We start from the raw sequence: 27,399 nt of genomic DNA, 5'->3' as shown, positions 1-27,399 counted from the left end.
ATGTAATAAAAACTTTAGTTAAACTTCGTGTTTAAACTGCTCAAATTAACCTGGCTGTTCTCATGTGACCTGCGGTGCGCTGCTGCAAAGTATAGCAGTGGTATTTACAGGCTGGATTGTGACGGTATCAGATTGTCACCTGTAAAAATTCTTCTCCCAATATGATCCAAAAGTCATTGCTGACATTGTCTCAGTTCTAGTACATGGTATCGGATCTGTGCCATCTCTAGTCTGAATGTTTTTGTGTTTTCCATGGAATGGTATAATTGTTGATTTTGAGCAGTTGATGGAATAACTTTATTCAGTTAGAATTTTATTCGATTTAATGACTGTAATGGTCTTTGTTGGCTGAGTAATACAATCTACTAAAAGGCTTATTTTGAGTGCTACACTACAAGTTTTGATATGTTATGATTTTGTTTGATTGGTGCAGGATATGTTTTAAAAAGATGATTCTGTTGAGCAACCCTGTCTAGTACCTCTGTGTAATGTGAACTGCTATGATGTTATGCCATTGGAGATTACTGTGGCCAGTAGTAATTAATACAGTTGCAATCAAAGTTATTCAACACCCACTGCAATATAGTCTTCACCTGTTTCACCAACCATGAACAATTTAATTCTCAACACAACTAATTTAACAAGTTTTTTTTTTTGTCAAAGTCAACACAACATGCCACTTTTAATGACAACTGCGGTCTCAGAATTATTCAACCCCTTGAACAGAATCCCTCATGAGAGCACAATTTTCAAATCAGGTGTTGCCTCACACCTGATGCAACAAATCAAAGACTTCATTAGTTGCATCACGTGTGCTTGAGATAAAACACATCAAGTACCTGGACTGGATAAGTCAAGAGAGCTGTCCAAAATGTTGAGATCACTGCCTGGCACAAACAAGGAAAAGGATACAAAAAGATAGCAAAGGCACTGAATGTTACTAGAAATACACTTGGAGGCATAGTTCAAAAGTTCAAAGTTAAAGGAACATTGACTACATTTACTGGACATGGCAGAAAGAGGAAACAGCAGCTGTCACCAGACTCTTGAGGCAGGTGGTCAAAAACCCTGAAGTGATTACAAAAGATATGCAACAAAATTCAGTGGCAGCAGGCAATTAAGTTTCATTTTACACTGTAAGGTGCATACTAAATGGTGAACCTCTCCATACCTGAACTCCATGATGCACACCTGTACAGATACAAAAGAACAAGAAAAGTGGCACCAGTATGTACAGAGCCATAAAAATAAGACACATATTATTGGGCTTTCTTTTCTGTGGAGTGATGAAGCAAAACCGGAACTTTTCAAGCCTGTGGATCAGCAGTATGTCTGGAGGAGAACGAATGAAGAATTATGAATTATGGCAGTGGCTCGGTGATGCTCTGGAGCCGTTCTGCTTCCTCTGGCACTGGAAACCTGCAGTGTGAGGAGGGCAGGAAGCATTCAATCAAGCATCAGGAAACCCAAAGAGAAAACATCAGGCCTTTTTTGAAGAAGCAGATGTTTGGGCATCATTGGACCTTCTGGCAGGGCAATGATCTCTAGTATACCTAAAAGTCCACAAAAACTTTGTTTCAGAGAAACTCCTGGAAGATTCTGGAGTGGCCATCACAGTTGACTTATCTGAACCCCACTGAAAATTGTGGTAGAATTTGAAGAAAGTGGTGGCAGTACTAGTTGTTTTAAAATGCAAATATATCATTACACAAACAATACAATCAAGCCTTTTAATAACAAACTTCACTAATTTACAGTATAACCAGTCAGTCATTCATACAAACAAAAAGCTACATAAGTAAGCCTGCCATCAACAAAATACAACATTCTGTAATAATATATAAAATGTGTCACTGCCATATGCCATCTGAAGGTCAAAAGGTTGGAATCTCAGCTTATCTGGTTTCATTACAGACATTTGGTACCCTTTTTCAAGTAAACAAAATGCATAAAGCTAATGCACTGCTATAAGGTGCTTCAAATATACAGTCATCCTCCCTGTGACACTGAGAGAGAACAATATTTTGATTATGTCCAACAACAGTACCATCAAATTCAAGTGTCTGTTCCCCTCTGGAACAACATCCCTAAATATTAGAGTAATGTTTAAAAATGTAAAACCTTGATGCTCAGATACAACCCAGATGCTCACCAACAAAGCCAAAAATGGACCAGCCTCTCCAGACATGATGTCAATGGTCAAAGCCAGATTCGTACCATGAGGACTTCGAACCTTGAGTACTTCAAACTTCAAGTATGTCTCAGCTTGAAACTCCATGCTTCAAGTCTCATGGAAGACAAGCATTGAGACTTTTCTCTCTGTCCTGGCTTCCTGATGGTGGAACCAACTTCAGCCAGCAGAGTCCCTTGCAGTCTTCAAATGCAGAGTGAAGACCCATCTATTTGTGGAATATTTAATTGACCACTGATCCTGCACCTATGTTAACTATGAGTAACTGAAATTCTAGTACTTACTGTAGGGTATTGTTTCTTGCTATTTTTGTTGAGATAAAGCTTATATGTGTGTTTTGGCATCAGCATTGATTCCTCTATTTCAACAGAATTCTAGTTCAATGGTATCTTGAAATCTAACTTACTGTACTGGCTAGGATGTATTCAATGAGTAAATGACCACGCACTTTTGTAAGTCGATCTGGACAAGAGAGTCTGCTAAATGCCTTAAACGTAAATGTAAATGCAATGGTGGCACAGAATGACATTTTTGTTCCAGTGCCAACAAGTAAAAATGGAGCATTTAACCAAACAAAGAAAACCAACCAGATACTAACCAACATTATGACTGCCAGCAAGCTGTCGAGTTGCTAGTGTTTAGCTAGCATTCTTAGCAGTTAGTTTGCATACACAACACCTTGATATCTAACAACAATCCAGCAAGAAAATGAGATGCTACTGCAGAGGCTAGCTAGATGGCCACCTGGACATTTCTGAGAACTAAAATCATATAAAAATGACTGTTTAAAAACAAAAAGCAAAACCACAATTATAATAGTGTAGTGCAGTGGCAGACTGCTGCCACTTACAGGTAATGAGCATAAAATGTAGCTACTGAGGAAGTGCATAATTTTATACAGATAAACTCTGCCTACTGGATATGGTCTGAAGTTCATTATGCCTCCAAGGTAGAGTAGCCTTCATAATAATTTAGATTAGTGCTTGTGTACATGCTTGAGCAGATGAGACACATGCAGGCAGAAGAACAACACACAAACTCCAATCAAGCGATAGCTAGGCCAGTAATTGATCACAGGTCACTGAAATTGTGAGGTAATAGTGCTAACCACTGTGTTGTGATCTTTATTTCAAAATATTTCATTCAGCTTAATCTTTTTTTAAAAAACAAATTTGCTACATGGGTAAAATGATTATAGTATGACATTTAGTTTCGTGAATAATTATGTATCAAATTGTACTACACAGTCTAATTAAAGGTTAGGTACATTTGTGTATACATGCATATATCAATAATATATGAGTGCATTTGTGACGCTTCAAGGACAACCAGGATGCGGGGACGAGGCATGATAAAACTTTCATTTCTCTTACTAACACACAACACATACGACAACCTCACAATGCTGTGCACAACTCAAACACCAACAACACGCACTACAACACAGGAGACATATATACACTCAAGATGATTACACCTAACACAGAACAGGTGAACGACATGAGAGGGCGTGGCAACAGAGACGAACACACACACAAAGACATTTGAGGAGGGGGCGGGGCCGTGACATGACAGCATTTCTCTTAGTTCATGCTTAAAATACTCTCTATGTAGACAGAATAGGAACCCCAAGCCTCTGGCAAAATATGTCCAGTGCCAATTTCACACATAATGCAGAAAGCTGTGGAGGGAAGATGAGAAGTTGGGTTGACCAGCTACACCTGCACAGGAAAATGTTTGCAAACACTCATATAACTACACAGGCTATGGCAACTTCATCTCCTGTGAGCTGGGATTAATGGGTTTACTGAGTCAGTTCTGGTTTAGTGATTTAGTATTAATGGGTTTATTGAGTCAGTTCTGGTTTAGTGAATTAGTATTATTGGGTTTATTTAGTCACTTCTGGTTCTGTGATTTAGGATCAATGGGTTTATTGAGTCAATTCTGGTTCTGTGATTTAGGATTAATAGGTTTATTGAGTCAATTCTGGTTCTGTGATTTAGGATTAATGGGTTTAGTGAGTCAATTCTGGTCCTGGTGCTGTGACTCATGTGTCATTTGATTGCTTAAGGCAGTGAATGTAAGAGCATCTGTGACCGAGTGGTGGAAATGTGAGACCAGTTCTGTGTCCTTTATTTGTTGTTTATCGCTTAGTTCCTCTCTTGTCTTAGTTCCTCTTTCTTTAGCTCCTCTTTTTTACCCTCTTTTCACTCTGCCTTTCTGTCTCTCACACTTGCCATTGATTCTCATGCTTTTCCTGATCTGTCCTGGTCTCCCTCTGAGGGGAGGCTCTCTGGCAGCTCTGTATCCCTGTGGAGCCCAGTTCATATCTGCAGACTCAAAGTGCTGCCCAGATTGCCGGGTTTATTTGGTAACCTGCATGACAAAGAGAAAGATCATGTGTGTGTGTGTTTGTATGTGAAGCAGAGGTGCAGATTGGTGACAGGGGCTGGGGGAGGGGGGGTGCACACGTGCACATAATCAAGGCTTTGATTTCTATTGTGTGATGTGATTAATACTGCTGCATCAAACAGCTTTTCTCTTTCTCAGGATGGTTTTTATCATTCATCTTTACCTTACCTTCTTTCTTCTCATCTTTCTTTATCCTGATCATTTCCATTGTATGTTTGGTACTTTCTTCTATTCCTGGGCTCCATATTCTAAACACCATCACAAACTGATTCACCTTGAATATTATTTGAACATACTTGTTGTTCATAAATATTTGAATGCTTACTGTGTGTTGTTGTTTGGTCCAATGAAGTCCAGTGCTACTCCGCTTATGAAACTCTCAGAATATGATGGTACTTTTAGCAGTTAGAAACCATGAAAAGAATATTTTATTGTGAACACTGAACATTAACAAAGTACGAGGAAGCTGGTTAAGGTTATAGGTGAGTAGGGACAGCAGAGTGGACCGTTCTTATTTACTGGCAATGAATTGTTTGTTCTGTATTGGTTGAATTCTTACTCACCTTCACAGGATTTGTGGGGTCATCTTCCAGGCACAAAGGGAAGAGAGATGAGGGTTTGCAAAAGTGTCTCGCTTAGAACTCCACATTAATGGCATGCAGTCTAGCCATCCAAAGCAAGGATGCTGAACAGCCAATATAGGAATGTAGCACTCCCTACCTCTTAACTACTTCCTTGTAGGTAAGGTGAGTTAATTTTCATCTGCACAACTATGTATTATGATTATGATGGTTAGGCTCTCCTGTCTAATCAGGATAATGTGGTTCTACTATAGTCCACTAGTCATTAGGTCTACTAGCTAATTATCTCATTTCAAGCTTTAGTAAAACTCTTCCCTGAAACATTAAAACAGTCAACTGTCCCATACAATGAAATCAAAAGGAATAGAGATTAGTATTTTCACCAATGAGCTCAGTTACTGCTTAAACCACACATATTCTTTCGTGTAAAGGCATTCCTGAGAAATCACATTTCAACAAAGAACATTACATATTTCAGACAATGCCACCTAGCTAACTAGGCTGTGCAGTAACCTCTGAGCGTTGATTAGCTCATATGCTAGCACTCAGCCTAAGACACTCGTTGAACATGATGCTCTGTGCTGGAGTTTTCTTCAGCTCTCCTGTGTCCTCAGCAGTGGGTGGACAAGACCATCTGACCATCCAACCCCACAACTCCATATTTCAGACTTATTCATCTCCCTTTAATCTTTGCCATCTCCCATCACCCCTCTCCTTCCTCACTTTCCCCTCCTTCCCGAAGTCACCCTGATTGGCTCATCCTAACATTCAGTGACAAAGTAACAGACCAATCAATAACGCTCATAAATCAAGTATACTAACGAAAAACTAAACAATTTCACCGTTTCTCTTTCAAACAATGAGAAGAAAGAAAAGAAATATATACATATACTTACACACACACACATTCCTTTCCCCACAGGGCTACATCCTCCCCCTCTAACCGTCTGGATGTCCTCATCAGACGTCCACTCCATTTTCCAACAATAAAACTACCTAGTCTACCTAGTTTCTAGGAATCGTCACTTCTACCTTACTTCTATCCTGGATCTTGGGCATAACTTAATAAAGATGCCTCTATGCATTACAGTAATTGGCTCATCACATATTCTAATATATTTATCGTAAGTAAGCCTCAGAACTGATTTTCGCTTTCTCTTAGACTGGGTTTGCAGTCCATGTTGAGCCTTAGGACTCTCTCTAGAGCTGGATCTCTGACTAATGGGGAATATCAGAATCACTTTCCCTCCCTTTCCTCTTCAGGCTCAGATTCTGATTCAGTGGTCCCAATGAGATGATCCCTACTCTCTCTTTACACCTGACCATATGGATCAGGGCTATTAATCTCACTGTCACTTTGCTTTGATACATTATTTTGGGAATGGTAAGACAGCATCCTTTGTAAAAGCCTGAGCAGGTTTATGTACCCTGGCACACTTTTGCTCTGATGATGAATATACTGACTCTTCAGACTCTCCACTTGGTTGTTTGAACCTTTTGGCTTTCACTCTTACTCTGGGAGCGTGTCTTCCACAGTGCCCAACGTTCTTCCGTAGCATCAGGACAACACAGCCTTACTGTTTGTTGAACTGGCAAAAGGTTATCTCTATGGAGAGTTCTGTCCCCTCCTTTGGTGTCTGACTCTTTACTTGTTTATCATAGACTCTCTTGATCCTCTGATTAATTTTGTTGGAAGCCTTGGTAGCCAGTTGGTATCCTCGCTGAAGATCTTTCTTTAGCTTCCCCACATACCACACATAGTCTCTTATTGCAATACAATGAGGGGAGATCCTGAAGCAAAGGTCCACAGGAAGCCAGGCCTCTCTCAAACATTGAGTAGTAGAGAGAATATCTAGTGGCATCACTCCTTGTACTATTATAGGCGTGGACTACATGCTGACTCCACGTATTTCTCATCTCCTATCCTAAGGTACCGAGCATGGACAGCAGCGTCCAGTTAAAACGCTCTGGTTGTGGGTCTGCCTGGGGGTGATATGAAGTTGTGCGGGACTTACTCACACCCAGCATCTTCAGTAGGTCTTGAATTAGCCTGCTTTCAAAATCCTGCCCCTGATCAGAGTGGATCCTTGCAAGCAATCTGTAATGAATAAAGAACTTCTATACCGGTGTTTTAGCCATAGTGGCTGCTCTCTGGTTTCTATTTGGGAAGGCCTGGGCATAACGAGTAAAGTGATCAGTAACCACTTATACATTACATATCCTTCTTGAGTCTGACTCCAATGTCAGAAAGTCAATGCATACCAAGTCCGTTGGGCCATTGCTAGTAGCTCTTTCTGTTTGCCGTTCGCCCCGTTTTGGTGCATAGCCTTTGGTGAGGTCTGTCAGTGGTCTCACTACAGCTGAGTAGTTACCTATGAAATGGCGGTAATACCCAGAGAAACCAAGGAATGACTAAAGACTTCAGGTCATCAGGCTGAGGCCAACTGGTGACCATGTCAACCTTGGCAGGGTCAGTGGCGATACCATTGGCGGAGCTATTTTACCTTAGGTTGACAAAACTGACATTTGTCAAGGGAAAGAGGCAAACTTCTTCTAATCTATCATGGACCTTAACCAGCCTCTCTTCATGCTCTTTAATGACTTTTCAAAGACTGTTAGGTTATCCAAGTAGACTGTCACCTGCAATAGGTTCATGTCTTCCACTGCCATCTCCATCAGCCTCCGAAATGTTGCCGGGGCCCCAGTGATGCCTTGAGGCATGCGCTCAAACTGATAAAACCCTAGTGAGCAGATGAAGGCAGTTTCCTCTTTATCCTCTTCCACCATAGCGATCTGGTAGTAACCGCTCTGCAAAACCACCTGTTCCCAGATAAACAGTCCAGCGCATCGTGCATCTGGGGAGCAGGGTTCTCATCAGGTATTGTTCACCTGTTCAGTGTCTGATTCTGTACACATTCTAACACTTCCATTTTTTTTTTCTGGCTATCACAATAGGAGATGGATAAGGGCTGCGTGACTCCTTAATGATGCCAGACTTCACCAGCTCCTGTAGGTGTTTCTGAACATCATCTACATCGGGGGGTGCCAGTCGTCTAGATCGCTCCCAAAAAGGCCTGTTGTCTGACACTCTAATATGGTGTTCCACACCCTTGGCAAGGCCATTCATGTACAGAAAACATGCCAGCTCACTCAGACAACATTTTAAGGAGGCCCTGCTTCCACAACTCTTTGAGGGGTGAAATTACTGACATCTCTGACAAACCCTGGTACTACCATCAGCTGCAGCAGCACTCTAGTGGGAAGAGGCTTATTGGGAGAAACCTCCATCATTAGCATTGTATCTATTGGCTGCTCCCATTCAAACTTACAAGTAGACTGACAGTTACTGCCAGGAGCAAGATTCAGGGAACTGGCGCCTATACACTTCACATGTCCAACTTCCCCATCTTCTCCTTTATAGAAGCAGTGTAGGGTGCTTTTTGTCTCTACTGCCATATTTAGGTCTGCCTTTATGCTCAGTGTTTGTGCAATGTCTACTCCTGTATCTTTCTAGCACAATCTGGCCAACCTCTTGAAGAGACTAGCATTAGAACCCAGGATAACAGATGACTGATCTAAAACTGATATGATCTCTATGGTACCAGTGCCTTTTTTCTGGGAACTCCATTTTCACTACAACATAGCCTATATATGGGTAATCAGAATCACTCAATCCCTATATAGCTAGACAAGATGGAGTGTATGGCCACATTAGGGAGGTGTTCCTTATACCAAATATTATAGTGACTTGAGAGCCACTGCCTAGTAAAGCATCACATAGGAGACCATTTACTTTACCTGCACCAACACAATAGGCCCCATCAACCCTTTCGGAAAGTTTCTACTTTCCACAGGTTCTATGGCAGTTTTCTTCACAGAGCAGGCTGCATCTTGCTTGCTCGCATCACCAGAGTACATCACCCCTCCTCTATACTTTCTACAGGACTGAATGAACTTTTGAATAACCTTATTCAGGTTTTCAGGATTTTGGCATTTTGTGGCAAAATGGCCGTTTTCACCACATAATAGATGTTTTCCTGCAGGTCTTTTTAAAACCTAGAGTGCGTCTGAGGTTCTCAGATCTCTAAATTGTTCCACTAACTGGGCAGAAGCAGAAGTAGCTGAGGTATGACTCTCTTTGAACTTCTGTTGCAACTTCTTCACCAGTTTCTTCTTAGCAGCCTGGTGAGGCATGGTGGCTAGGGAAGCAAACCGTGACTTCAAATCTTTTATTTAATTTCTTAAGGTCAGTATATAATTCTACCTGTCATCCTCCTTCCAGTAGATTGGACAGTATGCACTGCTGGTTTCAACTTTGCTCGGGAAGCATTCAATTCCTATTCGATGCGGATTTCTCTTAGAAGCTCTACAAAAGGATGGGAATCTCTCCTTCCTCTCCCAGAGCCTAGGCTGAACCAGCATCATATCAGGATGTACTGCACCTCGAAACAGCTTTTCCACCCTAGCCTGACCCACTTGGCCAGCAAGGACACGACCTCGCCAAACAGCTCTGGTCAGTGTCTGGTCTAGTCACCTATGGAAACCTGACAGTTTCTCCCCCAGTTGTTGTTGCAACAAGTAAAAAGCAAAAACAAATGAAAAGCAAAAAGTGTTCACCTGATTCTGCTGTTCTAAAAGCAATTGCAATAGCATCTAAAATTTTCTGAGAGCCAAACATCTGGGTCTGCTCTATGTGCTGCTTTCACAACACCAAATGATGTGCCCTTTAAACTTTCTGTAATGCAAGGCCTCTTTGGCAGAGCAGTCGCTGTTCTATCATATGATGTGCCTGTTCAAGCCAACTTTCTAATGATTCTTCTCCCATAGGAGTTGGTGAAGTTCCAGAAAATGGGCATAGGTGATGGTAAGTGTTACTCTCATTAGAGGGTTTCTCTATTTGAGTTAGCAAATCACCAACCACTCGAATGATTGACTCTGCAGAGCTTCCTCAAGGCTGTCCCATGGGCTCCGAGTCTCCTGAGCTGGAGTTGGCCACTCATTCACAATATAATGGGCCAAGCTTCAGTTCCACTTGCTGTGACCACTTCAGCAGGTACACGAGTACAGTCAATCTTCTCCTTACATTTATGTACTATGATTATGAGGGTTAGGCTCTCCTGTCTAATCAGGATAATGTGGTTCTACTATAGTCCACTAGTCATTAGGTCTACTATCTAATTATCTCATTTCAAACTTTAGTAAAACTCTTCCCTGGAACATTAAAACAGACAACTGTCCCATACAATGGAATCAAAAGGAATAGCAATTAGTATTTTTTTCACCAATGATCTCAGTTACTGCTTAAACCACACATATTCTTTCGTGTAAAGGCATTCCAGAGAAATCACATTTCAACAAAGGAAAAGGAAAAAAAACCCACAGCCCTAGGCACACACACTCACAGAGTGCAACTCTGGACTATAGTTTATTCTTTTGTCCCACGTTGCGATCCCGAAGTGTTGCTTGGGTGCATAGAGGCCGGAAAAACTAAAATGGTCGCGTCACTCCGCACGGAGCAACACAAAACAATTTACTATAACTCACTCAGTTCAGCATGCAGAGGAGGAGGAATCCAAGTTCAAGGGTGTGCAGGGTGTTTCAGTGTGTACGGAGGAAAGGTGACTGTCTCTGGAATCGCAGCCCTCAGTCCAGATATTCGCTTCTCATTTCGTCGTTTTCCACGTGAACCATTACATTACCTATTTCAGACAATGCCAAGTAGCTAACTAGCCTGTGCAGTAACCTCTCTGAGCGTTGATTAGCTCGTATGTTAGTCCTCAGCCTCAAACAATTGTTGAACTCCGCACTGGAGTTTTCTTCAGCTCTCTGGTGTCCTCAATAGTGGGTGGACAAGACTCTCTCTCTCTCTCTCTGACCATCGAACCCCACAACTCCATATTTCAGACAAGGTTTTCCATATTATATCCCACAGCAAACTTCATCTCCCTTTTTTCTTTACCATCTCCCATCACCCCTCTCCTTTCTCACTTCCCCTTCCTTCCTTCCTTCCTGAACTAACCCTGATTGGCTCATCCTAACATTCAATGACAAAGTAACAGACCAATCAATAATGCTCATAAATCAAGTATACAAATAAAAAACAAATGTAAACAATTTCACCATTTCTCTTTCAAACAAAAAGAAAGGAAAGAAATACATACACATACATACCCATACATACACACAACATCATACATACATTTCTTTCCCCACAGGGCTAGAGGAAGATTTCAGCACCCTGGAAAATACACCCTGTAGTCTTGGGGTGACACCTATTCCAGCCTTTGTGCATGGATATCAGGATAGAGAAAATACTTTTACAAGAAGGAAGCAATCACCTCTGCAACCATGGAAAACCTCAACACACTCTCTCTTTGATGTTCTTTTTGGTGTGCCAGTATTCTGACCTGTTATTAGTGTTTAACAATGTGCCACTCCCCTACCTCTTTACACACCCTATATGTGATAAAATTAGCAGAGGGAGCCACGCCTACTTGCTCATCCTTACCTTCTCTCCAACCAAAAGCAGGGCTAAGAAAGAGTACATCTTAGAAGCCCTAGATCAAGGGTATATTAGGACCTTAGGGTATCTAAGTCACCTGCCACTACTGGCTTATTTTTCATGGGGGAACAAATACAGTAGACTATGCCTTGGTATATGGTCACTGTTAAAGTACCCATACCTATTGCCTCTAGTGGCCCCCAACTATCACCTATAACATGGAATAGAATAAGGGAGGGCAGTGAGTGGATTGCTTTTATAACAATTTCTGACAATATGAAAATGTGTTCATGCCTTATTGGTTAGCCAATTGCCCTTTTATTAATAATATTTTCATGGATATGTTAAACTGGTTTGTCTTATAGAGAACAACCTGTTTGTGAAAAGGGAGGAAAGAGGGAGAAATGTAAGAATAAGCAGCTGTCCATCTGCTTTTTGGTTTATATTATCACTCTGGCAGGTGTAAGCATGGAGGTGCAAGTCATTCTGGGTTTGTTTCATCTCAGTGCCATTAAAGAGTAAACCTTTTCTGGAGTTGGTTAACTTTTACAGCTGATTAGTCCAAGGACGTATTATAACCTCCCAGTAACCTCTCAACTCAAGGGAGGTCCCATGAACCCAAGGTACTTTCCTGGAATACCTGAATACATGTGGCTGAAAAGCCACAAAGGAGGCTTTACATATGTCCCCATTCTAAAGTACCCTGACCCAAAGAAACCATTTGTTAAGGGAAGTGCATCTACTGCCAAGATCAACAAAAGGAATGGCTATGTTAGCTATCCTGGGCAGAGATGGGCAACACAAACACTCCTTTAAACTCTAAACTCTATACACTAAAATGTCTAGCACAAAAGAATACATTTTTATCACCCATTCCTCCTCATGCATCCCCATTACTGCAGGAGTTGTTTATTCTATCTTTGGCAAAGGAAACTGACAAAAGGTTTGCTGATCATTTTTTAATGCAGCAACAACCACAGGAGGAAGTGGCTCCTAACTGGACAGAAAACATTACAGGAGTGGAGGTTCTTGCTCAAACAAGAGGAATCAGAGGACCAGACATGGGAGTCAATGAAGGAATCAACTAAACTAGAGTGCCACACTAACCACTATTCCACTGGGGAAGAGGGCAAGGACTTGCAGTAGGTGGTAAAGGAAGGCCTCCCCTTAGCAGACTATGATTAGGATAAACTGATTTTATGTAAGTTATTTGATGATACTTAAAGGGGTGTGGTGTGAGGTGATATAGGTTGACTTGACATCTTTTTTTTACCTTCCACTGTGTTAATGTTGACGGTTTGATTTGACATTTTTGAAGTAAAGCTATATCTTGGGGTTAATTTCTTTACTATTTGTTAAGGTAGCTAGCTAAGTGGCTATCTACTAGCATGAACATTCCTAATGTTAGCAAACAAACTAGCTAGTTAGCTTGCTTGCCAGCTAGCTACATTGCTAATACATTTTGCTAAGATATTTTTATGATGAAGAAATTTCATTCGAGTTTCATCCCACAGTGTTGTTGATGTAAATGAAAAGCAATGTTTACTGATTATGAATATCATAGATCATTAGCTAATGTATAAGGGCATATTCTTTCAGTGTTAAGTTGTATTTGCTCCCAGCATTAAAAGAGAGAGAGAGCATGCACCAACAAATGTAACCAGTTTGGTTGGAGATACAGCCCTACTGCACATGCTTTGGCTCCAATTTTCATCTACTGCGAAAGCACACCCAAGATGGCAGCTCCTATGTCAACCATCTTGGTGACTTCAAAAATTCACAATGGAAGTCAACAGTGATGCACCATATAGAGTATTGCTCTATACTCAGAGAATAGGTAGGATACAGAGCACTCTTGCAGGGACCAGCCCACTCAAACTGCATGTCACCAGCAAGCTCAGCACCATTTCATTACTAAGACCATGACTTCCCATTTTTGTGAAGCCTTTATATAGCTAGATAACACCTGCTGATGATCCTGTTGATTGCAAATTTGCAGGGTGTGGCCTCTCCCTGGTGGCTGGAGGTCTGCACTGCAGACAGCCCCTTACAGTTCCTTTCCATCGTAACTAAGGATTTGTCATTTCAAGTGGCAAGGCGTTTCAGTGCTAATGTACGTGCATTATTGTTGTACCTTTTTGCATTGCTTGTTGTTGCTACAATAGCAATTTACGGTTTCTCAATTTACCCTGCAGGACATAAACCTGTCTTGCTTTGCTTTTTGGGGCACATTTAAGATATTGTTTTTAATATTGAAATGATTTATGTAATGTGAAATGTATATAATGTGAAAAAAACCACATATAACCCAATAAACTTTTGAGGAAACTTATTTTATCTCTGTTGAATTTTAAAGAGTGGCCTTTGTCTGTTCTTTTTTACACGAGCATAATTATCCTGGCTGTGTGCAGTCCAAAACATATTTCTAAAGGAAAACAATCCTGCTGCTTATACTGGAGACCTAAATTATAGATGGTGATTTGAATTGAAGAACATGTTCTAAAACTGAGGAGATGTCATACACTGGCTACACACAGTGGACCAATCAGAGTGTGTTTCCAGAAGCATGACAAATATTGAATCAGTGTCTTAGCAAACTCTGAGGAAGCTTACACTGCCTCAAGTGATCTCTCTCTCTCTCTCTCTGTCTCCTCTCTCTCTCTCTCTCTCTATCTATTCTTCTATTCTCCTCTCTTTGCATTTTATGCAGTCTCGTAGTCCACATCTTATTTTTCCAATCATTTTATTCGTTCTCCCTTCCTTCCTTTTCGTCTTTTCTTATTGTCTCTGTTCTCCTTTCTTCTTTTTTCCTCTCTTTCTCTGTCCCTCGTTCTCACCCACTGGATGTGTGCAGAGTAATAGAAGTGTGTGAGTCGACTAATCGGTTTCTGAGGGCATTCTAGAGGGTGGCTATTTTCTGCTTGAGTGCCCTGGAGTTTAACGAGTCTCTCCCCTCCCTGAAGTGCCTTTAGAGCCACTGTTTCAGATGTAAATATAGTTTCAGTATGTGTACATTCACACAGTTTGTGTGTCCATAATGAGATTTGGGAGTGCCATAGTGGCTGTTTATTTTATGTGTTGTAACTATGAGAGGGATGGCTGCAAATTAGTAGATTTCTCGATCTCATGGCCGTACATTTTGTCCTAATTTGGCATGCATATGATGTGGCCATGGGAGACTACACTGCTGCCATGACTTTGGGTTTGTGTAATAAGGAGGTTGAAACTTTGTAGCACGAGTTAAAATGTGGGTATATAGGTGAAAGAGAAGATGTTCTGTACTAAGATGTTCTGTATTTCTAAAAGTGAGTATACATATTAATGTACACTGTAAATGTCAGTAAGATTTGTTCAGAATCAGTTAAGAATATTTGGTATTTCAGGCAGCTTTTTAAAATTTTTATTTACTGTGTGTGTTTCAGGTTACTCTTGGCCACTCCCTGCCATTTTGTGTCCGGTATGGATCTACTTTGATGTGCTGCTGTCCACTGCATCCATTATGCACCTCTGTGCCATATCTCTGGACCGCTATGTGGCCATCCGAAACCCCTTCAGTCATACCCGCTCCAACTCCCGCTCACGTGCCCGTGCCAAGATAGCTGCTGTCTGGACCATCTCGGCCGGTTAGTGTCTTGATCTTTGTTGTTTTGTGACATCATAATTTATTATTCACAATCACATAATCACTATTTCCTCATTTTACACTCATGCTTAATTGAATGTAAATTGATTTGCATATGAGTTGCATGTGAGTTATGCTGCCATGATGTTGATCTGTTCCTGTTTGCTCATGTTTATTTGAGGTCATAAGAATCTGGAGTAATTTGCAGCATGAATCATCTTCATGGTCTGCACATATCAGCAGTAGTTCAGCAGAGCATGGAAATACTTAGAGGTCTGGGAGTGTAGACACCGCTGAGCTGCTCTCTTTATCTGAATAGGGGAGTAGATACAAACACCCAAGGGTTAGTTAGAGTAGAGCCCACTAGTCTTGTCATATTTAAGCCAAGGATAACACAGAGCCTGCAGCATGGTGGCCTTTAGTGGAGAAGTGAGGTAATAAAAATGGTGAATAATAACATGCTTTAGCTTTAATTTTATTTAAAGCAACAGAAATGCAAAGACATCAGGTCTATCCCAAACTACATCCCTATTCCAAATGCATCCAGAAAGTATGCTTCTGTAAATGTCAAAAACAGAGGCGCATGTATGTGTACATATGTATGTTTGAATCCATAGGGCTTTGAAGACTTGTTGAGAAATCCTCTGTAATAAATGCCTGATGGGGAAGATTTTTTTTTTTTTTTTTGGGGGGGGGGTCAGCATTTAGATGTTCAACAAAGGCACCAGATTTTAATACACAGGGGAAGGGGGCAGGTAGGCCATAATGGAGTTGTCGTATTGTTCTGTGCCTTATGTACTGCTGCAATAGAGTGGGTAACTATTACAGTTGCAAAAGTGACTACTGTCTCATTGATATCTGGCCAATTTGTGTCATCAAACCAAAGGTAAATTATTGAACCACAAATGACTATAGGGAAAGGGATCAAGATATAGGGAGGGAGACAAAGATATAAAGAGGATGCAACATTCGTACTTGATGTTTTTGCATTTGTAATAAAACCATATTTACAGTTCAGCCCTTTGGTCTGAGTTAAACTTCAACCAGTCATCACACATAGGTACACACAGTACTCTCCTTTGTATGCTGATCTACAGATCAGAAAAAACACAGAGAAGTTGAGAGAGACAGACTTAGAGTAGCTCAGCCACCATGTTCCAGTAGTCACTCATATTCTGAAGGAGAGCCCTTTAAGGCGATGTTCCCCTTGGCAAGTTGTGTACTGGAATGAAAGGCCTGTTTGATAAGAAATAGTCTCAATAGTTTAATAAAAGAAGAAAGTTCTGGTGAGATTAAAAGGTAGAACAAACATGCAATAGTCACACATCATCTTTTCCAACAGTAATATCTTTTGTAGCCCGTCTTTCAGTCCTTGGTATTTCTCACGCTTTCCATGTTCCTTGTTCCTGATGTTGCTATCACTCAGGATTGCCACATCTATCACTATGGCCCTTCTTTTGCTGTTTATCCACCACTACTATGTCTGGTTGGTTAGCCATTACCATCTTGTCTGTATCTGGAAGTCCCACAGGATCGTAGCATGGTGATTCTCCACCACCTTTAGGGGTATATCCCAATTAGACCTTGAAACTTCCAGCCTGTACTCAGCATATATGTTTCTGTATACTATGCCTGCCACTTGGTTATGGCGTTCCATGTACACTCTGCTTGCTAGCATCTTGCATCCTGCTGTTATGTGCTGGATTGTCTCATGGGCATCTTTGCATACCCTGGGGTCCTTGCTGTAGTGGTAGAGCTTCTACTGATCTCTTGTTTAGCGCTTGTTCCTGTGTTGCCATGATTAGTGCCTCTGTGCTGTTTATCATCCCATCCACTTGTTGGATATACCAATGAAACTGGTTCATTCTCCTACCTATTCATTCCTGGAAACTGCCAGAGCCACCCCTCAAACTTAGGGGTCACAACTGCAAGTGCCCCATCGCCACTGGGGTAACCTCGGTGTTAATCCTCCACATTCACTCTCTTTCCTCCTTGGATTTTTACAACTTTTCATATATCTTTCTTTGGCTGTTTCCATCATTTTGGACTATCACATCTATTACCACTACCACTATACCACATCTATTTGACACTGGTGACCTCTGCCATAAGGCTGAAGCCTTCCTCAAAGTTTTGGCACAGATTCGTGTTACTTGTTATTACATGTCCTACTCAGTGGTGTTATACCAGAAACGCCCACAGTTGATACCAACATCCATACCTAAGGGACTACTGGGCCAGGAGCATCTGTTACATAGGGTGGGTAGCAACTGTTACATAGGGTGTGGAACATGACAAAAATTAATATCTTACAGTTTATTTTTGAGCTTCAATATATTTTTCCTCATTTTATCATTAATATAAGTTATTTTGGTTTCTTGGAAATGCAAGAATAGACAAACTAGCGAGGGACCATGTGAAACAGGTGAGGTGTATAAGCAGGGGAATCAGATCTAACATGTTTGACAGGAGAAATGTGGGAATGGGAGTACAGTGGCAGGTGCAACAGGAGGGGCAGACATGACAGCACCCCTCATTCCCCCTACAGTGTCAGGGTTGGCTACGAGACCAGAGCAGTTGTAGAGATGATCCCTTGGCTGGCACCATCTTGTCAGGGGGCACTCTGTAACAGTCTAACAGGAGGAATGGGTCCAAAACATCTCTGTGATGGATCCAGCAGCACTCCTCTGGACCGTGACCCTCTCAGTTGACGGACAGTGTCCCTGCAATGAGTGGAATCGAGAATCTGGTGGACATCACAGGCAGGAGACCTGTCCAAGTCCAAGCAAGCAGAAGGATTGTCAGGAGCCACCTCACTTGTAGCACCTGTAACACAGAAACAGAGCAGAGAAACGTGGAATGATGGTGGAATGCGATATGAGTGGTAAATACAACCTCTAGCACTAGAATGATTAAAGCTAATAAAATGTTCGTAAGGCAAACCAGCCAAACCACTAGCCTGCCCCTAGCTGGGAAATGCTTAGTGCCTGTTGTCTTGGTAATGACACAGTGCATTGGAAGCACAAACTCCCACATCCACAGAAAGATTGTACAATACTGAAAATGACTAACATATTGCCTAAAACTCAGGGCATGTTTACGTGTATAGCATTTTTCATACAGGGCTTCAAGGTGTGCTTCAAGAGTATCAGCTCAGTACTGAACCTATAGGGCATTGGTAACTGCTGAATCGCTTTGTTGAATACAAAATCTCTGAGAATATATATTCAAATAAATATATATTGAGCAACAATATCTTATTGTGAACATTGAGCGAGATCCAGTAACATCAGTAACACCTTGATGATTAAAGTGTGTTTCAGGCCATCTGGCTGGTGTCTCCTCTGAGCCTATGAGTTCTCCCAGCTTCTTTTGGTGATCATGCAGACTGTCACTACTTTCGTGTCCCACACTGACTTTATGTGTAATGTTCTCCCATATTAATAGAAAAGAGAGAATGGACCGAGATTTACTAAAAAACTAAGTGAAAATGTTGCACCCATTTTTACTTGTTTCTTTTTCCTCTCCTTCCTCAGAGATTTTGACATATGACTGAATATGTTACAGATACACAGATGTAGGTAGTAACAATTTATATCTACTCAGTTACATGTCCTTAAATACATTTTGCACATATTGTCAAAAATAATACTTACCCTACACTGAAGTATTTTTTACAGGGTGATGTTTAAATTTTTTGATGAATGTTTTCTTTTATATGTTTAATGTCATATTTTGGTAGTGACAAAATATAGTTACTGCTTTACTGTTTGTCGTATCTTTCATGTTTAAGCTTTTCATCTTTTTTTTAGACCAAAAGTATCACAAAAAGAAAATGCCACCTAATAATGTTCACCCCCTATACTGATAGATTCTATCTGTACTGGGAAGAGGTACTCTAGTTCCATAAGTAACCGACCATAGGTACTAGAACAGTGCATTGAACTAACTGATAAGTTGTTTTTCAGTGGGCTACTTTTTCCACTTAAATCATTATTTCACTGAATTATCACACTGAATGTGCTATTAGTTCAGCCTATCTCTGCAGATATGGCTCTTCATGAGATTAAACCAGACCCGTCTAAACCCGGCTTCAAAAACATATCTTGTCATACCTCAAAAACACCACGAGAAATCAGTAGTTTCTTCCTGGGGCATTCACAGCACTGACACCCCACTTTTCACAAAGGCAGAGATTTATTGTCTCCATGGAGACCTCTTATTGCCATGGCAAATTTAAAAATTACTTATCCTTGAGTAATCTCGATGTTGGCAATAAAACGAGTCTAAACTATGGCTGACTTTAGGACCCAAGAAATCCAAAAGAAATGAGTGAACACATTTACACAAATACTTCTCCACTGCTGTGATAATTGTTCATAAATTAGCAATAATTGCTGTCACCAGAGTAGTACACTAGGCTATTAAACGGGCTTTTCTTCCCTTCTGTAGTGACAGGACAGCTGAGAGCAGCTGTGTGAACTCAACTACATGTCTCCAAGCTTCTGCTTTAAAGTAGGACTACCTTACGTTCATTTCACATGCATCCACATTCATCCACATTCACACAGTAATATCCATTGGTTAATGGTTGATATTAAAAATGGCTACTGCATGACTGCCAAGAAATAAAGTCATATGAGAAATTATGAAGGCATAAAGTTAGAACAAAGGGCAATGGTTGATATTTGGCATCACAATACTACAATATACTTGGTTCAATAGAATTATATATACATATATTTCCAGGTTTTTGCACAAAGGGCTGACAGGGGCTTGTTAAATCTGGCTTTATACCAAACAGAAGTGCTGTTATGAAATAAATGAACAGAGGCATTCATAGCATGCCTGTGAGTTCACTGTCTCTATATAATAACTCTGATAGCAATATGTAAACCTGCAGGTACATACTGCACTGCTGTGGTGGCTTAATTTACACCACCACTGATGAAGGAGTAGTTGGTCACTTTCAAAGTCTTTTGTACAAAAACATAAAGCAAACCTTGACTCACTGTGTGGCTTCTTGTTTAAAATGATAAAGAATTTAGCACTGCATTCAGCACTGGTTCTGTAATTTTGGACATTTTTCTTTGTACTATCACAAATAAAGTTGTGCATGTGTGCACACACAGAGAGAAAGAGAGAACTATCTAGGAAGGATGTGTTTCTGTAGGGCAGAAACACCTGGGAGATCCAATGCTGGATTTCCATTACACTGCAAAACTCATTTCAACCAACATAAGCCATTTTTGATTGGTATAGGCTTCAGGTCAGTTTCCTAATTACACATAACCACAGAAGCAAGGTAACAGACGCACACACACACACACACACACACACACACACACACACACACACACACACACACACACACAAAATAATCTAAATAAAAATGTGTGTTGTGGTTATCTGTGATAGCAAACCAATTTCCTGGAAACTGGTCACTTGCTCAGGTGAATAGTGTTCTTTACGCACAGCCAATACAAAACTTGTAAAAATGTTTTTGCTATGTTGTTGCAGTTTGTTTTTAGATGATTTACAAACAAATGTTGACCACATGCAGTACATTCCCAACTGGTGATTATTATTTATAAATATGAGATTGCAGCATTATAAGACAGAGCAATAATTTCAAATTTCAAAGAAGAGCATTTGCTGAAGTTATGCTTTTATGAAGTTATAATCCCTCATTCACATAAGCGTCTCCCCTTCTTGTGTAGGTATTCGAATTATTTTGGATGAGTGATGATTTTATAAGAATAGGCAATAGGCCTAGACCACATATTGAGAGAGATTTTATGATGTCCTCTTCAGCAAATGCTGACTATATACAGGGACCAACAGTCCATAAAGACATGTAGGTGAGGGTAATTGGTGAGTGGAGACAGGTGATGTAGGTGAGGGAAATTGGTGGGTGGAGAGAGGGTGCAGCTGGTGGAGTAGGACTAAATCTGAAGCAGCAAAACAGGCAGTGAAGACTCCCTGCTGGATTTTATGTGACAGAAATACAACCTGTTTGTGGCCTTTTCTTATTCTACATATTATGCTTGAATTTTTGGAGGTATAAGTTGAGTTATGCTCTGAATTCTTGGAGGTATAAGTTGAGTTATGCTCTGAATTTTTGGAGGTATAAGTTGAGTTATGCTCTGAAAAATTGGAGACATAAATTGAGCTATGTTCTAATTTTTGGAGGTATAAATTGAGATATGCTCTGAAATTTTATACTTTTTAGAAGTATAACTTGAGCTATGGTCTGAGCATTCTACTACAACCTTGCTCAAGATGTTCTGGCTTCCTGTTTAATTTAGGACCAACTCTTTATGTCATTATAAGGCTCTTAATGACTTACAGTTCCTTAATAAAGCTCAGACTGATGGCCTGGAAAAAAAAACAAGCTTTTCTCTTGCACCTTCACATAAATATCCCCAAGATTCAACTCATTAAAATTTAAAATATTGCAGTATGTTGTATATTCCACAATATAAAATACTGTAATGCATGTTTAATATATCCATTTTCCAATGAATGGCACATGAATGCCTAATTGCTATTGTCATTTCATTATATCTTCTTACATTGTTTTGGTATTTTTTTAACTGTCTACCTTTTGTGTATTTTCTTATTTTGATCAACTAATTATTATTTATTTCATGACATACTTCTTCCCACCCCCTCATAATAGTGGCCAGCTGTGTGTACAGGCTACATCAAATCAAATCACAATTACAACAGATGTTGTCAGAACACAGGTCAGATAGCTCATACATATCATCCTGTAATTAAAACTGATCAGATGAAAGCTTCCAGTCAAGAGAAGACAGTGTATTTGCATTTGCAATGCTGATTTTTGTTGGTTTACTGTACCAATATTTGTATGAACTAGGTATCAGAAAGAAGTTGAATAAAACCATATGGAAATATGTGGAATACCAAATAAATTCTCATGAAGGTTATGTTTGTGAAGAGCAAGAAAAAAAATTGGGTTTTTTTTTGGTGTATTTTTCTTAGAACTCTAAGTAACATCTTTTTGTATGTTTCCCACAGGCATCTCTACACCTGGAATGCTAAATAAAATTGTTTAAAATTGTTATTAATGTCTTCAACAGGTATCTCCATGCCCATCCCAGTCCTGGGTCTCCGTGACCAGACCAAAGTTTTCAAAGATGGTAGTTGCTTTCTGACAGACAACTCCTTTGTGTTGGTTGGGTCTTTTGTGGCCTTCTTTGTGCCATTGACCATCATGGTGGTGACCTACTTCCTGACCATCAGTGCCCTGCAGAGTGAAGCCACACTATGCCTTGACCAGCTGGTGCCACGACCCAGATGGAGCACTGGGTTAACACTCAGCTTCCTACCTGGCCCTGCCCTCTCACCATCTGAAAAGAAGCAGTTTCTGCGCCGCTCTCTGAGCCGTGAGGAAGGAGGTGGGGTCTCGCCATTTGGACGTCGTGCCGCCCAGTCCCTTGGCAATGAGAGGAAGGCTTCTAAAGTTCTGGGTGTAGTTTTCTTCCTTTTTGTGATTATGTGGTGTCCATTTTTTGTTACAAATGTTTTGGCAGTAGTATGCCAGCCTGCCAGGTGCCGTGGTGACATTGTGGGTAGACTGCTCAATATTTTTGTGTGGGTGGGCTACCTGTCTTCTGCCATCAACCCGCTGGTCTACACACTCTTCAACAAGACCTATCGCTCAGCATTTGCCAGATATGTGCGATGTCAGTACCGTGAGGAAAGGAAACCATTACAGCTCATTCTGGTCAATACTATTCCCCCACTAGCCTATGAATCTACACACCTACCACTGGCTGGACCTCTGGGCAATGGAGACTTCTCTCCACAACTTCCAAATAAAAAGCCTCACCCCTGTAACAAAATCACAGATGAAAGTATTAGCTGTGTGTAGATTAACACTTGAACTGAGGAAAATTCTGCAGGAGGTGTATTTTTATCATAACCTAGTTCCTGGTGGTCATGCTGGGCTTTTTTGTATTTGTTATCCTGTAAAAGAGCAACAAGCCTGGGGAGGTTATTGTCTTGGGAGACCAGAATTATGTAAAACATACATGCACACATATGTAGAACATGCATTAAAATACCCATGTCTGGTGTGTGTTTGTCATTGTATTCAGGATGAAACTCCTCAGCTCTGTGCCAGCTTACCAATGGTACAAAAACAGGTTTGTGTGGGGCATCTGAGGAACTCAGGCTTAATGTGCTTAATTGTGATCCTGAGGTAAAAGCACAGATCAGAGATCTAAAAAGAACTCTCATCAAATATGAAAAACAAGCCAACTTTATGAAGATTATAAACCTGATTTCAAGTGTATACATAAAGTGTGTTCAACATTTGTGAACAAAATTAGTTTTGTATTTTGTCAAGATGTACGTATTTTGTATAAGTCATTGTACCTAATGGTATTCTATGACAGTTCTTTAAGTCTTAATCTTATAATGTCAGATTTTTAAAAAACTTGTAATCAAAAAATATGTGATGTGTTTTGGATTTGGATTGTGTAAAAGTGTTTGGTAACAATGAGCTAATGATTTTACAGAATCGCTTACCAAGCTTGCAGATATCTGTCTAGTCACATACAGAACACTGCACAAAACGCCTCAAGTTGGAACAGATTTAAAAAATGGCACAAGTTCTTTATGAGGACTTTACTTCGAGTTAGTGTGATTGTCTGTCCTGCAGGTGAATATGAAATGTTTTGATGTAAACCAAACATGATGTTTTCCATATCAGATATATAAACTCAAGGCACCTTTCATATTTTCCCTCAGTAAGATTATAGGCTGAGTATTGGCTTTAGATATTAAAATACCATTTTTGAAATCCAGTTCTAAATCACCACTACATAACTGTTCATGTATTACATATAAGACCCTGAAGGTTTTCCAGATATCTCTCAATAAAGGTTCTCAAAGAGTGAAGGGCTGTCAGAGGACTGTTTTATGCATATTATTATTATTGTTGTTGTGTTGTTATTACTGTTATGAATTTAGTTAATTTATTGGTTGTGTTTAAGTTGTAAGTCCATGTGGTGAACCTCTCCACTTGATTTAGTTGGTTGTTTTTTTGTTTTGTTTTTTACATGTTATCTGCATGTGTTTATTGTTCCCACACATGTTGGCATGCCCCCTTTGATTGCCTGTTACTCATTTCATCTGTGCCTTGTTCTCTCCCCATCAGTGTGTGTATATAAACCCCTTTGTTAAATGTGTTAGTTGTTGGTTATTGCTTGCTGCGTAGTACGTAGCTTTGTTTTTGTTTGTTTTGGTTTGTCAATAAATGCTTTAGATTTGGAGACTTGTGCATGCATCCTGCCTTTCTTTGTTTCTCTCCAACATCACAGATATAACTGAACAATGAAGGAATCTCATTGGAAGGACAGTTTGCAGGAGTTTGGTATTGGATGGACTTTCCTAATAACACTGAGCAGGCACATGTCATGATTGGCCACCCTCCTGGCGTCCCTGTTTTCCTTTACTGACTGGCTCGTTCTCATTTCAGGTGAGCACTGAGGGCATGGCTGGCACACCTGATATTTCACCCTGCATCTTAACAGGAGCTTCTCCTACAGCTTGTTTCAGTGAATGCATCTGCTTGGCAAGACTCCTCGATGGGTGCTCCTCCGGCACACTGTGCCTTGTTGGTGGGTGCTCCTCACATGTCCAGTACCCCAGAATGCACACTTCCATGCCCTGGTAGCGAGAGGGCACTCAACCTCCAGATGCAGCCCCTGTGCACCCTGCTCACTGGAGGTGGATCATCTCCACCTGTTCCTAGTTGGCCAAAGGTGACAGTGGCAAAAAAACCTCTCTGGGTAAAACTAAGGAAGAAACCTTGGGAGGACTCAAGAGAGAAGTCCTCCTGCATTGGGTGGCCCAGCTAGTAACCCATGCAAGTCCAGCCATTTTGGTGTAGATGTGGAAGTTACTCCAGTGGGTCTAGGGTGGGCAGCCTGTTTCTGAGATGAAATCTGAGCATGAAATCATCTACTGTGAGCGTTGGCTTATTCACTGGCAGCATTGGCTCATCCATAGGTGAAACTGGGACACTTTCCAGATGCTTCGTCAGTGAGCAGAATTAGTCCAATGTTGACCATCTCTGCAGTAATATGCAGAGATTAGATTAGGTTAGATCCGTAAAGATGAGTATCACATGGACTATCTATATATAGTAAATGTGCCAAAAGTTAGCATTTAGCTATGGAAGGTTTTTGTTGTAGCATAACTAAAAGGAAAGGCCAGAGGGTGACCACAGTCCTGAGGGTTCACAGAAACATTGCATTCCTCCCATATCATTGTCACAAACCTGAATGCATGAAGTGACTGGACAAGTGTCAACTCAGATTACCAGCAAACTCTACGACTGTGGGCCCAAGGCTCTGCACATTCATCTAGAAACATCTAAAGGCTTGAGTAAGTCTTAAAAATTGGGAGTGTCTGAGTCTCAGATTACAGCTGGAAGGTTATCAAATAAATGAAGGACTTTATAGGAGAAGGTGATACTCCAGACTATAATTTAAGGGACCAAGAGAAACCCTTTTGAGAATGGGTAGGCAAGGTGAAATTTAACTATGAGCCAGTGCTGAGCTTTGGGTCCAAGAAATGGCACCTCGTAAGGAGAAAGTAGCCATCCAGTTTTGTTTTCCTTTATGCAGTCCTCAATTGTTAACTGTATGGACATCAGGATTAGTAGATATGTGTGTATGTGTGTATGTGTGTGTATGTATTGTCTGCATAACAACTGAGGCTAATGGCATGCTTATGAATAATGTGCCTGAAGGTAACATGTATAATATGGGACCCAGTACTGACCCATGTGGGTCACCATATTTTTACTTTTGACAGCTCAGTGTTCATTATGTATGAGAACAAATTGATGATGATCTGTCTGATAAGATTTGAATCAGAAGAGTGCTTGACCTCTAATGCCAGTGAGTATTTCCAGCCTATCCAGTAAGATGTTGTGGTTGATGTGCTCAATACCATGAACCTAAACCTTGGTTTGATACCAGCACTAAGATCTAAATTTTTTTTTTTTTTTTTAAATGTATCCTTTATCAGATGAGATTAAGAGATCATTATCTACCTTAGCAGTTTCTGTGCTGTGATGTGGTCTAAATTCAGACTGCAATAGTTCATGGATGTGTGGGGGTTTTTTTGGGGGGGGGGGTTGCAAAAAGGTGCATAATTTCAACAAATCAGGAATTTCTTGTACTTTGGAAATAAAGGAAAACTTTGTTTCATGTAATTGAAACGCTCATGAGAATTTTTTTTTTTAATTAAGGGTTTAATGACTGCAAGTTGTAATGATTTTGGAATATAGCCCAGGACCCAAAAAGCGTAGGTACTATAACAATGGACAATGATTCTTTGGGTAAATGAGGTGGGACTGAATCAATATACATGAGGAGGGTTTGGAAGAATTTATTAAAGAAATGAACACCAAGACTGATTGGGGGAAAGAATTCTAATTGCATTTATAATTTAAGTCTAGGGAAAGCACAATTAATTTTATTCCTGATTATTTCAGCCACATTGAGAATAAGGAATTCAAGAGTTAACCTTGAAGCCTGATTTTTGAGAAACAGCCAAGTCATTGTCATATACTGTGTCTACACCACCTCCACAACCACTAGGATGGAAGTTATACGCATAACTACAGCCAGTGGGGGAAGCTTCATTTAGCGACAGTCATCTGGTCTTGTGTAGGTTTTAGTTAAGAAAACAATGCTCAGGTTATGGTCAGTAATTATTTAATTATTAGTGATTTAGATGAAAGATCTTTTATTCAGTAACCCTAATTTCAGATTAAATTGGTTGTAGGTATTGCCATCCTGTAGATTAACATTAACATTAATTATATTGATCTTGGAAAATCTTCATTTAGCACCTTAAGATTTGCCTTGATATTGCTCTAAGCCCCCATGATGCACTATGGCTGCAGATGTCTATAGGAAGGTTGCTAAATTCATGTGCCAAAGCTGAGTCACCTATAACAAGAGCTCTTCCAACAGGAAACAGAAGCTGTGGTGAAATGCCTACCAATTCTCAAAAGGGTTGCTCTTAGTCCAAAAAAGGTAAA

The 27,399-nt window shown here is 40.4% G+C and overlaps 1 protein-coding gene across 1 annotated transcript in view; it reads left to right on the top strand.

Annotated features, from left to right (window-relative positions):
• Positions 1 to 24,473, top strand: part of htr2aa (5-hydroxytryptamine (serotonin) receptor 2A, genome duplicate a) — a 31,755-nt gene extending 7,282 nt beyond the window's left edge. The window contains exons 3-4 of the mRNA XM_027023301.3: positions 15,109 to 15,309; positions 22,415 to 24,473. Of these exons, the coding sequence (XP_026879102.3) occupies positions 15,109 to 15,309; positions 22,415 to 23,208 (995 nt within the window). The 3' untranslated portion in view covers positions 23,209 to 24,473. The remainder of the gene's footprint in view (positions 1 to 15,108; positions 15,310 to 22,414) is intronic.
• The last annotated feature ends 2,926 nt before the right edge of the window (positions 24,474 to 27,399 follow it).

Source organism: Electrophorus electricus, chromosome 9 (genome assembly GCF_041902795.1).
Source record: "Electrophorus electricus isolate QZ-2024a chromosome 9, ASM4190279v1, whole genome shotgun sequence".
Lineage (NCBI taxonomy): Eukaryota > Metazoa > Chordata > Actinopteri > Gymnotiformes > Gymnotidae > Electrophorus > Electrophorus electricus.
Note: the sequence above shows the minus strand (reverse complement) of the source record. Positions and strands in the feature narration are given on the sequence as shown.